The 17500-nt window shown below is 30.3% G+C and overlaps 1 protein-coding gene and 1 long non-coding RNA gene across 18 annotated transcripts in view; both read left to right on the forward strand.

The window, feature by feature from the left end:
- Positions 1–17500, forward strand: part of LOC124950291 (cAMP-specific 3',5'-cyclic phosphodiesterase) — a 333991-nt gene that overhangs the window by 292443 nt on the left and 24048 nt on the right. For all 17 annotated transcript variants that reach the window (XM_047496751.1, XM_047496752.1, XM_047496758.1 and 14 more), the window contains 3 exons: positions 1722–1823; positions 2154–2218; positions 2731–2843. In XM_047496751.1, coding sequence (XP_047352707.1) covers positions 1722–1823; positions 2154–2218; positions 2731–2843 — 280 coding nt within the window. The remainder of the gene's footprint in view (positions 1–1721; positions 1824–2153; positions 2219–2730; positions 2844–17500) is intronic.
- LOC124950298 lies at positions 14794–16579 on the forward strand. The gene is made up of 2 exons (XR_007101315.1): positions 14794–16233; positions 16311–16579. It is a non-coding gene; the product is annotated as an uncharacterized LOC124950298 (long non-coding RNA).

Consider the following 17500-nt stretch of genomic DNA (forward strand, 5'->3'; position numbering starts at 1 on the left):
AATCGTGTTTCCAGGTCTGATGTTTTCAATGCATTATACGGACGACGATTAGCCCGACATGTTTAGAATAATAACGCGATCTATTCGACTCCACTGCTCCCCTTTAAGGTGCCAATCTGTTATGCTGATGTTTAAATTTAACTCAAACTTTCTGCGTTTCATTTTAAGCATACAAAACATATATTTTCGCTATTCTAAATACATACGTTAAATTTATGAATGAAATTTGAATTTTACGCTAATAGAAGCTAGCCACGCGTTTCTCGTCAACAATTTCAATTTATAATCCCGAAACGTTTATTTCAACAATCTTTCGAAACGAAATAGATGATACGTATACAGACACATTAACACACACACACACACACACATACACACGCATATATATGTATGTTTCTTCTTTTTGAACGATATTTTGCGTTTTGATTCGACAGAATTGAATTGATGTTTCGAATTTAAAAATCTCGTCCATAATGGGAAAGAGAGTTGTGAAATTCAACGTGTACATCGTCGTTAAATTCTCGAAATGAAAAAGTCACAAAGGGAAGTAATGTCCATTAGATAATTAAATGTTTTACCTCGGACAAAAAAATCTATACAACTACGTTGGATTTCCTCCGATGGTCATTAGAATAAAAGCTATTGAGATGATGATCGAGAGGTGCAAATTAAAAAAGAAAAATGAAAAAAAAGGAAAAAGAATAAAAAGAGAGAGAAAGAGAAAGAGAGAGAGAGAGAGAGAGAGAGAGAGAGAAACGATAATGAAAATAGTTAAATTTAAATCTAGAAAAATATAAATGGATACAATTGTCCTTGTCATATCGGTGATATGTAACATTGAAGGATTTAATTTTATTCGAAATGTTATAAACGTAAAAGAGAGAAATCAGCGTGATGTAAGTACATTGAATTACTATGAAACATTCCGAGTATCTTTTTTAAACGCTTTGGCGGGAATAGCTTTAAGCTATATCGAGAAAAGAAGATACTTATAGTCATCATGGTCGTTCCTCCTCTCGACCATAGATGCCGACACTTATGCCTCCGTATAATCGCTCTCTTGTTGAATTGATATATATGTATGTGTATATATATATATGTGCCTTCAAAGTGCACAACAAAACGTCTTTTTATTTTTAAATATGTTGAAATGTAAAATGATGTGACGCAATTCGACAGATCAATCGTTTATTATTATAAACAAAAAAAAAAAAAAAAAAACAGAAAAAAGACATTCAGTAACAATGACATCATGCAAATCTCCTTGTCGCGATTTTTAAATCGACTGCGATATATGAATGAAAGAAATGGAAGAATGAAAAAAAAAAAAAAAAAAGAAAAAGAAAAAACAGATGAAAGAACGTGTATAGAAAAGGAGAAGTACTCGCTGACGCACGTTTGCATCCCATAAAACGTAATTCTTTTGTTACGATAATAAAAAAAAAAAGAAAAATAATAATAATAATAATAATAATAATAATAATAATAATAATAATAATAATAATAATAATAATAATAATAATAATAAAAAGACGGGCGAGGTCACGCTTGCATGTGTTCCATTTGTAGATTTGTATCCCCTTTTCGAAAAGGATGTAGATAGACAGTTTTTCGATGATCGACGATCACGCTCTCAAGCGATACGTTGTCATTCGAGACATAGATATGTATGTTATTCTTTTAACGATTAAGAGAATGAGAATTTCTTTTTCATTTTACAGTCATGGAGAGGATCTCATCGTTACGCCGTTCGCGCAGATACTCGCTTCTCTTCGTGCGGTTCGGAACAATTTCTTGTCGCTCACGAATGTCCCGACCAACAAGTGAGTATATCCTTTTTTTTTGTTTTTTTTTTTTTGTTTATGTTTCCTTCTTTTTTTTTGGTTTTTTTTCATCCATCGAAAATTGATGCATTTATCGATACGTTTTCTTAATGAGATAGAAATTAAAAAAAAAAAAAAAGAAAAAAAGAAAAGAAAAAGGAAGAAAAAGAAAAAAGGAAACGTTCGAATAAAAAAGAGAAATGAAAAATGAAAGAGTATGAAAGTGCATCGAGGAAGGATGGTAATGAAGTATATAAAAAAAAAAAAAAAAAAAAAAAAAAAGAAAATTTTAAGAAAAGAAGAAAAATAAAAAATAATTATTTTTTATAGATCACGAAGGAGTAGCGGGGCGCAGGGTAGCAGTACGCCACAGCCACGGATCCTGGCACCCGGAGGTAAATATCGATTTATATATTTTACAACGTCTATTCGAGAAACAAGAAAAACGAGGTAGAACTTCTTGTTTTTTGTTTTGAAAGAGAAATATCTTTGAAAATTTTCGAATGATTGGTTATACGATAATCCAAAAATACATTTTACGATTTGCATAAACAAATCGTTGTTTAATTTATTTTAAATATGAATAATATTTATTAAGAGAATTAGAGAAAGATGGATTAACAGAAGATCATGAAATTTTCTTTGCATTACGTTTCTAACGTTCGTCTTAAGCAATTTTTGCATCTTCGAATATTTAAGGTAATTATTAGGATTTATACATTTAAGTCGGACGTATTGTACGTATTAAAATCAAAAGTACATACATACATATATATGTTCAATATGTATCTGCGTGCTTTGAATCGAAAAATATCGAATAATATTCTTTTGTAAATTCGACCATTTTTTATTTAACAATGAAACGTACAAACTTTATTATTTCGTTTTTTCTATTTGAACTTTTTAGAGGAGCCCTACATAAAACTTGCCGTGGAAACGATGGAAGAATTGGATTGGTGTTTGGACCAGCTGGAAACTATTCAGACTCATCGGTCCGTGTCCGATATGGCCTCCCTTAAGGTACGTACACGTTCTAAGCTTTTAAGGATTATTTTTCTCTTTTAAACAACATTTACAAATACGTATAAAAATACATACATACGTATATACGTGTTTGTATACATATCTTATATATATATTGAAAAATTCTAATAAAAAGTTTGAAAAGATAGTCGATTTCTTTAATAAACGAAGGATAATCGTTTATCAAGGACATCGTAAGAATATTCATGAAAAATGATGAAATTACTTGTACGAGTTTCACATTCGAACGACGAGTTCGCATATATATAAACCCGATTATATGTAAATGCTCATAAATATATTACCTAATCATCAAAATCGTAGCCATTTTCAAACGCAAGAATATTATTCAAGAATGATATCGGACGGTACACTTTCTTTACTTTCTTTAATTATCTATTATATTTTTATTTATCTTTCTAATCAATTTTTATCATTTTAAAAAAAAAAAATTTCCTTTATCCACATATTGCCTATACTTAGACGAGAATTACAAATTTTATATCATAATATTTTATGATAAACTACTTTGTACGTCGGGATATTTCAATAGAATTTCTTGAGGATCCTACCATCAACTATAAACTCGAGAGAAAATCTCTAAATTATCCTGGGAAAACGATAGTTAATTTTCTTGTCCTCCAACGTGTAATAATTTCCGGATAATCCCTTAACGAACTTGTAACGGCGGAAGGGAAACAATAGTGAGAGCTTTTGTCATAATGACACGATATGATAAAGTGCCCAAAGTGTACAAGATAAATAGTGAAATACTTTTTAATTATATATTGTTATGATAAATACTTCTCTGTATTTTTTCTTAATTCCCCTAATGATATTGTATGATACTTGTTGAAAGGAAAACTTTTTACATTATTTAAAGGAAAAAGTTCAAATGACTTGGTAGTATAGTAAAAATGAAAGATTTGAAATTTCATCTTTCCAATTCTCTATCTCTCTCCCTCTCTCTCTCTCTCTCTCTCTCTCTCTCTCTCTCTCTCTCTCTCACACTCTATTTCAGTAAGACTCAACCGATAAAGATTTTAATTTAAATTCAACCAAGATGAAAGTCCCCGTTAAACAAGCAAAAAGATAAAAGTTATGTATCAAGTATCATAAATATAAATCAATATATAATTAAATGATCTCGTTCGAAAAAAACAAGAGAAGTTTCAAGTTGCTTATTACGTTTGATCGTCTTAATTTGATCGCGAACATGGAAGAATCTCTCGTTCTACTTTTTTTAAAATTTTGCTTCTTTCTTTCTCACTCTCTCTCTCTCTCTCTCTCTCTCTCTCCCTCTCTCTCTCTCTCGCTCGCTTTTTATCTCATTCTCTCTCAATTTCTTGAGAAGATGCATTTTTCTTTGTTTATCTATCGCTTTCATCAAAACATTGAATGTTCTTACCTTGCCACAAAGTTGTTTATAGAAAGAGAAGAAAGAGTTACATTGATACGGAAATAAGTCGTCCCTCGTTTATGTTGCCATTTTCCTTTGACATTTCCACCCACGTTCGTTGTCGAGTATATCATTAAAAGATTGGGAAAGGAGTAGGGGAAAAAAAAAAAATAAAAAAATAAGAGGTAAAGGATATTTCCTTTTTTTTTCTTTTTTTTTTTTTTTTTTGCAATTTATTTTCAACGTATTAGCGAACAGTAAATGTGCCTGATCATTATAATTAGCACATACAAGTATTTGCGTTCTATTGTCTCTTTGAGAAACGTTCGTCGATATTATTTTATTTTTTATTATGCGCATATGCAAGTCGATAACTCAATTTACGCAAATCATCCGGTATAAGAAGAAAGCAGATTCGATTCCATTTAAAGCTCAGCACCTTTTTTGATCACCTTTTCATCATTGTGCATATTCGGATGATATTATAAAAATGTTTACGCACGAGACAGTTTAATTACGTCACGTAACACCAACGGACTTTCCTATGTGCACGAGACTAACGTCATTGAACGATCGAGAGACCGAGTCACGTTCGTCGAATCGTTTTTGAAAGGAAAAATATATGTATTTATATACGTACGCGTAGGTAGTTGATAATGCGATTAGAAAGGCGAAAAGTTCGATTATTCTGTAACAATCGGCTTTGTTAAGCCGATCTTATTTATTTAAATTGGATTCGATACTTTTACTTTCTTCTAATGTATATTTTAAATATTAATTAAATAAGGTCAAACGTATTTCGTCGTATTTATATATATATATATATATATATATATATATATATATATATATATATATGTATATATATATATATAATTTTTTGTTTTGTTTTCACGATAGTTAATTAAATGTATTTGATATCGTTAATACTTACGACACTTATTTCGTCACGTAAAATATCATTTGAATTTCAAACGACGTTACATTTATATCGATAACAAAATATGCGTCTTATATTCATCGTCGTAGACATGTGATTCATTGTATTTTTTATTCGTTCTCACGACATTTTCATCGAAATCGTCGAAGTGAGTCAATCGAATCAATTTATTTCCATTTATTCGTTCGTCTTTCTTTTTTCAGATCGAAACATCACGGTCATAATAATCTTAATTTCATACATATTATCATAGTACTTTCGTTCGAGCGCGCAGATCTTGCGTACTAATCAGTTCGTTAAACCATATCATCGATCGCACAAAGGTTATTATAAATAATCATTCAGATGATAATTTTTTGATAGAATACTTGATAGAATATTTTTCTCCTTTTTTTTAAGATAATATTTTTATCCGTTTAAAGAGAATTGTAGAAAAGTTCAAATTAGGTCATGTTGATATATAAGTATACATTAAACCAACTCGAGTTTTGAGATATATACATAGCAAAATATATACATATGTGTGTGTGTATATATATATTTATATGTATATATATATGTGTGTGTGTGTGTACTCAATAACAATTGAATAGAATAATTGTGTTAGGATTAAATTGAATAGGATGATTCAGGTTAGATATTCAAAGCAATTCGACAAAAATGTACATTTTACAAATCTGTCGTTGACTTATTATCGTGCAAGAAAAATTGATTGTAAAATTTAAAGTTGGAACGTTCTCGTATTTTTTTTTTTTTTTTTTTTTCAGAAAGATTTCCAAATTAGTCATCCCTTTTTTTCTTTTCTTTCCTTTTTTTTTTTTCTTTTTTATTAGATTTTTCTTCACGAGCGAGAAAGAAGATAAATACATTCGCGGTCAAATAAGAAGAGATTCTTTTTCCTCTTCTTTTTTTTTTTTTTTTGTTCGATGTCGCTTTATCTACCGCCGAATTTTTACTTCTTGATGATAAATAGATCAACAAATATTATGTGACTCGTTCGTACGAGAGGCCTTCTTTTTGTCTTTCTCTTTATTTGTTGAGGTCGCTAGTAACGCACTCCCTTGACCTGACTACGTGATAGGAGCATCGAAATAGGCTGGATTCGATGATACACATATTCTTTGGTTTCTGTTTTTTTTTTTGTTTTGTTTCCTTTTTTTTCACGATAGAAAACGAAATATATTGGTACCATTCGCTCGTTCGTTTCTCGTGTATATAATAGATAAAGGAGGCCATCGTGGTTTCGAGAATTCGCCAAGTTCCTTGCTAATTTTCCACGAATTTCGCGTGTCCGTTTTGCAAAAAAAGCGGGCGGCAATAAATTAGACAGAAAGCAAAGCGGAAAAAAGAGAGAGAGAGAGAGAGAGAGAGAGAGAGAGAGAGAGCGAATGAGAATTACAAATTCGATATTTACAAAAATGAACGACAAGTATTATCGAATTCTTTGTTACTATTGCAACAAGTCATCTTATCACAATTATTCTAATTTTATATAAAAAAAAAAAAAAAAAGAAAAAAAAACATCGATACAAACATCTTTTTATAATTCATCGATTTCTTCTTCCCCTCCCCCCTCCTCTCTGTCTCTCTCTTTCTCTCTCTCTCTCTCTCTCTCTTTTATTCTGAATTTTCATCTTTCTTTTCTCCATCGTCGTCTATTTTAATTTTATTTTCTTTACGAGACTCTTCACGAAGTTATCTTTCGTTAATTTCCACTTCCAATATATTTTCTTTCCTCTCACGTAGTATGAAGCATCGATGAAACCTTTCTTTTTCTTTTTTTTTTTTTTTTTTTTTGGAGAACGAGATATATATACCACCTTAATATAATAACCAGCCATCTCTTGATACAATTTTGACGTTGACAATTGTAGTTGAAAATACATAACGGTGTTGTTGTTCTATATTATATTTCTCATCGTTCGTGGGAAAATTGTTTATCTTATCTAATACACAAACCGTCTTCTCAAGTTTATTTGATAAATAATCACGTTCTCTCGTGTCTCGTTATTATCAGTTCGCAAAGAATTTTCTTTCGATCAATATTACGATCTAAGGGAAAGATCTTTAAGATTTCTTTAATATTATTAAGAATTATACGACGATATTTTCATATTCATAAATATGACGTTTTTTTCTTTCTCTTGTTTGTCCCCCTTTTTTTTTTCTATTTTCTTAATTATTCTAATTCTCGAAAGATGAACGACTGTAATATGAAGAGAAAGCATTTCCCAACTTCCGATGATACAAAATAATAATAACGTAGATAACAGATAATAAAAGGTACTTTTTTTTTTTCCTTTTAAGCTTACGCGGAAATTTTTCCTATCGAGATGAAATCAATGACGTCAAATACGTCAATCTAATGTCTACGCAAGTATGGGAAGCCCAGCATTTGGGGGAAACAGCATGAAAGCTCTCCATCTCTTTCTCTCTCTCTCTCTCTCTCCCTCTCTCTCTCTCTTTCATTCTCTCTTTCACTCTCTCTCTCTCTCTCTCTCTCTCTCTCTCTCTCTCTCTCTTTCTATTTCGTATTCATATATATGGATATACATATATGTATATACTTGGATGCATTCTTTCGTTATAACACGCGATTACATCGTCGCGTTTACGAGAGAGAGTTACGTCACTGAGTAATGGCAGTTCTATAGAAAATTGGGAACATCAACACGAAAATTGTCAGATACTACGCGTAGGCAGAGAACGATCAGGTATGAACAAAAGAATATTTGAAAAATCGCGAACAATAGTACAGTCGGGGTTTATAACGTTTGCAAAAAAAAAAAAAAAGAAAAAAAAAAACAAAATGGAAAATATTCTAAAGGCGAATATGGTGATGACATTTTCACGTGTGTTTTATTATGATTTTCTTGCTTTATCTATTTGTCAGATCGGATGGATTTTTAATGTAAAGAAAACTTTATTATATATTTATACCATAGAAAAATAAATATTACAAATCGTACGTAGCTAGGAAACCTGCATTATATATATATATAATATATATATATATTGTCGTCTTGCATACATGTAATTATATAGGTAATAGTATTATATGCAATTTTAATAGAATAATCGTAGTCGTGATATTAAATTTTATTTTACTTTGTGCTTGCTACATTTATAAATTATAATGTATGAGAGAACTCAGTAATTGGCCTAACTGAAAATAGTTTTCATTTTGCTACTTATAGATATTAGTCGAAGCAATAATTTTGATCGATTTATATACCAATTTGAAGGCGCAGCTGCATCGTGCTTAGAGATATCCATTGCCGCCTTGTTTATGTACATGTACGAGTTTGTTTACATAAATCTGTAACGCTGAAGCGTACCTACGATATATGTTTTCCTTCTTGCGAAATGTGTATTTGCGATTCCAGCGAGAGATTCTAATGTACGTGGTAGTATAATCATAAAATTTTTGGAAACACGATTGTTTGTTCGTACAAAATTTGAATTCGTATTTCTACTGACGATATGATGAAAGATCGACGTGCTTAAATTGGTTCTGTTTTCTAACATTTGACTTTTAGTTTTATTTTTTTTTTATTCTTTTTTTATTTATTTATTTTTTCCCCAAACTAACTCGAAACGAAATTCCTTATAAGTTACATATAAAGATCTATTTTCCTTATTTTCCTTATTTTCCTTATTTTCCTTATTTTCCTTATTTTAATTTTTATTTTACTTTATTTTATTTTATATTATTTTATTTCATTTTGTTTTATTTTTTTTTTTTTTATCGAGAAAAATATATTCTCGAAAGTTGTTGGTGCATGATTTATATAAAAAAGAAAAATCAAAGAAAAAGAAGAGCTCGAATGATATAAAGAATATACGTTCAAAAACAGATTTGTTAGACGATCTAGAAATGTGCGATCGTAAGCGAACGTAATTCTCGCACGACCAACCCTCCAATTAACGATCATCGGCAATTTGCTAGAGGTTGATTCGCACGTATCGATCGTTTCCAATTATCATTGAAGAGCCTATAATTACTTGTTCCGTCTAGTTACTTGCAATCGAACGAATAAACGAAACAGTTGATATAACTGTCGATATTAATCATTTATTCTTAACCACGTAGTCGAATAGTAGTAATCCATGGTCGACTAATTCAAATATTATTCCTTCCTGTAACCATCTTTGTCGTAGATTATTTTTTTTTTCCTTCTTTATTTATTTTTCATTTTCGCCGTGAGCGTTTACGCGAAAGGAAAAAAAAGAAAAGAAAACAAAAGAAACAAAAAAAAAAAAAAATAAAAAAATAAAAAAGAAAGTACTACGATAAATCGCAAAGAATCGCCCTTGTCGCGTTTCGGTCGTGTACAAAAAGAAAAATCGATACATCGAATTAATTGACCCACATTGACAGGAAGACCTCGCGAGTTCATCTCTAAATACTCTCTTATACGAATAAAATACATTCGTGCATGTAAATACATACATACATACATACATACATACGTACATACATATGTACATATATAGACACGGAGAGTCTCGACTGCAATGAAGGCCACGTTAATGTTGTCGACGCATCGTTTCTAATAATACAACTATCTGCGTTTCATGTTTGATTCTCTTCCCGATCGAATCGAAGAAGGAAGAAAACTAAAGTCGCGATTCGAATAGATTTCTCGTGATTCGAATTGGAATGAAATTTTCTCGTAAACTTGTTGCTCACTAGAAGAGTACTAAACAGTATTAAATTTGCAAGTTATTTAACATCGTACAAGTGTTCTCTCTCTCTCTCTCTCTCTTTCTCTCTTTCTCTCTCTTTCTTTCTCTCGACTTTCCGAGCCTTGATAAATGACGATCCTAAATAAGGGACGAAGGACAAAGACGTAGAATCCTGTTTCGAGTCACAGCACACGCATAGCTATAAAATTTCCCCCTAAGGTTCTCTTCTGTAGTGACATCTCTTTTCGAAAATAATGGTACCCTGAGTAATAAAACGTATTCGTGCAATTAAACTTTATTTTCCTTTTATTGTACGCATTGCGTACTGGTCGTTTCTTTTCTCTCTCTCTCTCTCTCTCTCTCTCTCTCTCTCTCTCTCTCTCTCTCTCTCTCTCGGTGATTATTCACTGTTCTTATATTCTATCAAATAAATTTTTCATAATACACATCAGTGATCATGAATTCGTCATTTTCTTTGATACCTTTTAAGTAAAATTGATGTAAATAATGATGTAGAAATGATGTATAAATAATACTCTTCTCCGTATACATAAATGTATACATCCATGTACTTAGATATGCACATAAGTACAATATGTATATCAAGCATTAAAGAAGAGAGTTTCGCGTTACATATTTTCTCTTGTCTCTTTTAAAAGAGAGAATGGATCCATTAGTACGATTGTCTTTTGAATATAAAATGACCAATTGACATTATTACATATATATATATATATATATATATATATATATATATACGACGTAAAGTAAATATTGCCGGAAAAGATTACGGACATGATATAGATATAAAACAAGTCGAGAGGACCAAAGAGTCATTGAGTGTTCGTGAAATTTAGAGGAAAGAATTCGTGTCGGGGAATGTTTTGTCGTGGGAATTTTGCGCGTTAAAGCGAAATAGTAAAACCAAGGTGAAAATTTCAACGTAATTCGTCGTTGTTTAGTATTATTATCTCGCATTAAATTAATTTCAGTTAAATCAACGTCATGTTAAAAGAACGTGAAATAGTTGTGACCGCGTTTAAATTTTCCTTTCGTAAGTTCAAAAGTTTATACAAACATCATGAACAAATATATATATATATATATATATATATATATATATATATATATATATATATATATATATATATATGCTCTTTTTATTTCTCTTGTAGATTTTTTGTTCACGTTATTCGTGTACGATAACGAATAATCCTCTAATAAATCTATACTACGAGTAACATCACCGAAATAATTTTCCAACGCATTAAACGTTTTATCGTAATGCAAATATCTCGACGTCATTGAAGCGTTTTTAGATCAATGAATGTCTCTTATCACGTGTTCTTCTCGTCTTTCTTTTTTAAAGAGCTCATTTAAATTAGAATAGTATTGTAAATAGATATACATTGTACATTACATTTCTATGAATATATATATATATATATATATATGTATAAATCGAGATAGTAAAAGTGAATTTACAAATGTACTATACATTTTTCGTAGAATCTCATCGTTCGTAAGATTTGCAATTCGAATTTGTATTCTCCTCTTTCTTACGGGCTGCATCGAGACTTACAAACAAATTTTTCTAACCGCAAAATATGTTTTAAATAAAAATTGGATTATACTTTTTTTTTTTTTTTTTTTTTTTTTTTTTTTTTTTTTTTTTTCTATCGAGGTAAAACTCGTTGGAAAATAATTAATAATCTCGTGTAATTTGAACTGTAACTTGGCAATGAACGAAGATAATTGTTTTTTTTATCGTAAAGATCAGGATTGATTATAGAAAGGAATATCATTTTAATTCGTTCTTCTATCGTGTTCTCATATTAATCTTCTCGATAGAAAGTTACGTTGTTTGAACGTAAAAGCAACATTTGCGAAGTTATTCGAAATCGATTATGTTTGTTGTCACAAATGGTTTTTACAAAATTGAAAATGACCATTATTGAAGATGGGATTCTGTTATTCGTGGAATCCATTGAGAGTAGAAACGGAATGCTGTGATCTTCCGTAAGAGAATATCTGCCGTTGAGGATGATTGATACTACGACGAATGTTATTTCCACTGATACTATTAATACTATTACTAGCAGTGCTATTACTACAAGTACTACTACTACTATTACTATCCTTAGCTTATTGCTTTTGACATATCAAACGAATACATATATATATATACATACAAAGGTATATTTGAAAGCATTGCATCAAGGAAAAAGGAAACTAACAAGAAAGTTCTCTTTCTCTCTCTCTCTCTCTCTCTCTCTCTTTCTCTCTCTCTCTCTCTTTGAAAACATATATTTTTCGTGATATACGTGAAAAATTTCAAAGTGGAATTTTACGAAAAATTCATTTTTCCTTTCTCGAGTATTTTTATTAAGAAAAACTTTTACGAAGGATAAAAGAAGAAATATGAATTTCTTCAAAATCTCTCGTTGTCGTAGGCAATCGAAAGAAATGCAAGACGAGTCTCGTGCATAGAGGATAAATGCGTTCTCTTTTAAAAATGGATGAAACGAAAACGAAAGGGGAATTGTAAGGAGCATTCGAGTAATATAATATTCGTGCATTTAGGAAAGACTATCGTGATCAGAGACACGTAGGCTTAACATATCTGAGCATACAACATATGTGTGTTATACATAGTTGTATATGTACTTACATATGTAACCTTCTTTTTTTTTTTTTTGATCACATCTGATCACTTTTGAAAAATCGCTCATGTATAAAATATTCATGAGTTTTATAACCTATTTATTATAATTATCCTCGCTTATTATTACACAGTCACGTCTGATCAATGATATAATGAGAATTTACGAAAATGAATAGACACGTGTCATATTTTATCAAAGAAATAATTTACGATAATGATCATTGTCATAAAATAGTTATTATGTTAATTTTCGAAAAGCTCATCGTAAATGATAAGTAATTTTTTTTTTTTTTTTTTTTTTTTTTTTCTTTTTCTTTCTTTCTTTTTTTCTTTTTTCTCTTTTTTTCGTTCGAAAATACATCGCCGAATGCGATATATTCAAACAACGAAATGACTAATCGATTTGGTTTGGATATTTTATTATGTTCAACGTTTTATCGTTCATCGAAAAATGTACGTATGATATAACAATGGATTTAATTATTATAAACCTTATAGATTTATAAAGAAGATTACGAACCTTAAATTTTCGTGTTTTTTGCATGTATGTATATAGATAAATATACATATGTACGTACATATATCTATATGTAATAACTTTTATACGTTTATATTTTATCTCACAATATGTCGGGTGTCGCGGAAAGCTATTGGAATTTAAATCGAAATATGGTCGTCTCGCGCTATACGTCATAGAATGAATTTCCTCTGCGTGCGAATACGAAAATCGAAACTGATTATTTTCAACACATGATAGACATTTTATTCCTGTATTTTCTAGTTATTTATTTATTGTTTCTTTTTTCTCTCCTCTTTTTTTTTTTCATCATATTTTTTTTTTTTTTTTTTCTTTTTCAACATCACGCTCTTTCCCAGTTTCCGGTCAAGCGACAGTAATCTCACAGTGATATTGGTCTTTACATTGTATATTTCGCTATTTTTATCCTGGATTGTCCATGGCACGAGACACTTCCGACATTTTTCCATACTCCGTGCCTTCCGTTAGTTATTTTGTCGAGTATCTTTCCTATCGGCAAATTACGCGTGCACTTCTTTTGATTGTTTCGTACTTGAAGTATTTCCCATTTCGTTATCGTTTCTTTAATGATCCATGATGATCCAATGTAAAAATTATTTTTTTTCTTTTTTTCCTTTTCTTTTGGTTTTTTTTTTTTTTTGGTCGTGCATTTAGTGTACTATATAAAACTCTCCGTATGTCATCCTTATTGCGGTTCATATGGTGATTAACGAGAAAGTACATATCCCATAACGAGATTTATAGGTATTTTGTTCGACGAGAATTTAAAAAAAAGTATTGAACACTACTATTCGATGATACGTGTCGACTAGTGTTCTTTCTTTTTCTTTTTCTTTCTTTTTATTTTTTATTTTTTCCTTAAGAAACGTAACGATTAACGCGTGACAAATATAATATTTTTCATAATTTTTCGCTCATGAACATTCGTAAAATAAGGATTATAAATTTCATTCCGATTTTTAATTAATCCTGAACGAAGTTATTCATGAGGTGGAAGGGGCAGAGGGGAGTTTGGGAAATTCATAAATAAGTGAATACGATAAATTCCATGGAAGATCTAACTTTAAGTAGCGCAAACATCGTTCAAGTTCGTTCAGACATAACCACGCTTTCTGCTTGACTTTCAAACGTCGTAAATTTATGTACGTATGTACGAACTTTGAAGTATTTTTCTGTGAGAACTTTCATGTTAGAAATATCGGCGTACTAACTAAATCGTAAAGGTATCTAGTATCTACATCGTCTCAATTTTACTTCCGATTATCTCGAGTTTCACGAACATATCGAAAGTTTCTCACTGGGAATTTAGAAAAACAAACGATGAAACGACCCATCATCATCTCCCATCATGGGATCATGAATTAATCATGAGGAATGGATTATACGTCGATTTGACGTTCAAACATAATTTATTATTTTATTTGCTCGTTCGAATAATATATCTTGCGAAGATCTTCGAGTAAGAAAATGAACAATCGTATAATATTTTTTTCTCATCCTTAATTGTTATTATCTCTATAATTTTTTCCTTGTAATATATCGGATAACATATTAAAAATTTAAAAATCATTTTCCATAAATAATCGATGATTATAATTTGATAAGATTTGAACTTTTGTCTTTTTTTTTTTTTTTTTTTTTTTTATCAAAAACGAGATGGTGACTGTGTTTATCGATAAATTATTATTTATAAATAAATTAAATGACGATATCTCGAGATCGTCTAATTTTCATAAATTTTCTTTTGTTCAGTTTGATAGATTTTCTTTATCGTCCATTAAGAAGATAAACGTCTGTGTTACAATTTATCTATATCGATGCATCATCGGAAACATCGTAGGATTGATTTTCTTATCGTTTCTTTTAGAAAAGATTAAAACCATTTAATGTCATGACGATAATTTATTGTAAATATCAAATAATCGTATCGATTTCAAACAATGACACGTTTATTCTCGTTAGTACGATATATTTACTTTTCTAATGAAGAACACGATGGTCATTTACTTCAAATGAAAATTTTTTATTTTCTTTCTTTCTTTTATAATCCTAGATCAGTCATCGTTAAGACGACGATTAATAAGATTTGATTTCGTCAATGGAACGGAACGAAACTATTTCTATGAGTCACTTTTAAAAAAGAACGATTGATCGTTCGATTCTAATAAAGAACAAGAGAAAAAGAAGGAAAAGAAGAAAAATTAAAAAAAAGAAAGAAAAAAAAAAAAGCAACAAAGAAACTCATATTCTGTAGTATGACTATCATTCTTACGTAAACGTCTCACCAATCGTATCGATATATATTATATACGTTTGATTATATCCGTGTGATATTCGTCACATAGGTATGTATGAACAAACATATTTTAAAGAGATAGAAACATTCATACATATATACGTATGATATCGACGGTCACGTGTAAAAACACGCTTCTATCAAGTCCGAGGTATGTTTGAAAATGATCGTAACTATCTTGAAAGACGCGTGCCACGAATCAATACGTATACGTGTATATATCAGTCAATTGAGAATCATCGAAGCGTCACGCTTCTTCGCGTACGTAACATGTTTGTCTCTTTCTCTCTCTGTCTCCCTCTCTATCTCTCTTTCGGAAAAGTGAAGGAGAGAGAGAGAGAGAGAGAGAGAGAGAGAGAGAGAGAGAGAGAGAGAGAAGAATTGCATAATGTCGGCCTTTACGTTTGTATTCTTTCCGTAATGTCAATATAGTAACTGACAAAGTAACTTCATTTAAACGAGCTAGCCTTCGTTCCTGTCTCTTCGTGTTCATCAATTACGAATAATCTTACGATATTTTCACAAGATGAAAATATCGTAACATTGATTTCATTATATGGCAAGATTTTCTTTTTTTCTCTCTCTCTCTCTCTCTCTCTCTCTCTTTCTTTATTTCCTCTAAAATTATAAATAATAGAAGGAAGAGGAAAAACTATTGATTCGTATGTTTGATAATCCTTTAATTATTAATACAGATAATTAAATAATTAATACAGATAAATAAATAATTAATACAGATAATAATTATTAATACAAAAGTAATTAAGAAATTATAAAAGGAAAATCTTGAATGGAATTGTAACTCATTTGTAATGTTTGATTCGAGAATAAAATTGTTCGTACAAAGAGATGATAAGTAAGTAAGTATTTTCTAATTATTACGTGAACGTTTGATATAAGAAAGTAGAGACGATATATATTAATGATTCCATTGCAGGCAGACCGAGTGGTGCTCATACTTATATATACATACGTATATTATTGAATTAAGCTTTAGTCAAATATTAATCGCATAGTAACCACTAAGGGGAGAAAAGCACGCGACGTAATGCGCGTGTACTACGTACACGATCAACGGTGTACTGTTATCATTCAGGCCATTACGATATGCATTAGTATAAAGAGTAATAAAGAATAATTATTTATGAACGATCGTATATTAATCACAATTGTATACACAGCCGTAGATAAGGGAATTGTGCGAAGTAATGTATAAATGTTAATTATAATTATTAATAATTCATTGTTAGTCGTGAACTATTATTAATATAATAATAAGATTTAATAATTAATTATGATAATAAAGATTAATAATTAGTAATTAATTATTATAGGAAAAAAAAGAATAAGAAAAAAAGAAATGGAAAAAAAAAAAAGAAATAGAATAATCACGAAATGATCAAATGGTGCAGTGTCGTCATCGTATTTTTCATAAATCACAGGAAAGTAAATTAGACACGGTGGAATTTATTTTGCAAAAACAGAGGGACGTCGAAAGTAGTTAAAAGTAGGTCGGATATGAAGGAGAGAGAGAGAGAGAGAGAGAGAGAGAGAAAGAGAGAGAGAGAGAGAAAGAGAGAGAAAGAGAGAAAATTCGTACTAACACAAACCTGGAAAGATACGTAAAGTTATCGGAAGATCATTGAGAAGCTTCTTTTGCCGTTGGCAATGCACGCAAATATTTTATCGTCGAAAGTTTCTTCTTTAAAACACACACACACACACATAGAGAGAGAGAGAGAGAGAGAGAGAGAGAGAGAGAGAGAGAGAGAGAAGAGGCTAAGATAAATCTTCGATTATTTCGTGCATCGCGTATCACAAATAATATCGCGATAATTAACTTCGATTGGTTTCTTTTTGAAAGGCGATGTTTAACATCAAATAATAATTATATTATTATCTAATAAGAATAATAATTTAATTATTATTATTATTATTATTATTATAAGAAATAGTCAGCAAGAAAAAACCTATAGGAGATATTTTAATCGTATTCGACGATTTCGTAGAATGAACTGGAAAGATGTGTGTTCAACGTCGATCTTCGATCAAAGAAAAAAGGAGAGAAAAAGAGAGAGAGAGAGAGAGAGAGTGTGTGTGTATGTGTGTGTTTTTGATCCATCAAAG

Source organism: Vespa velutina, chromosome 7 (genome assembly GCF_912470025.1).
Source record: "Vespa velutina chromosome 7, iVesVel2.1, whole genome shotgun sequence".
Taxonomy (NCBI): Eukaryota; Metazoa; Arthropoda; class Insecta; order Hymenoptera; family Vespidae; genus Vespa; species Vespa velutina.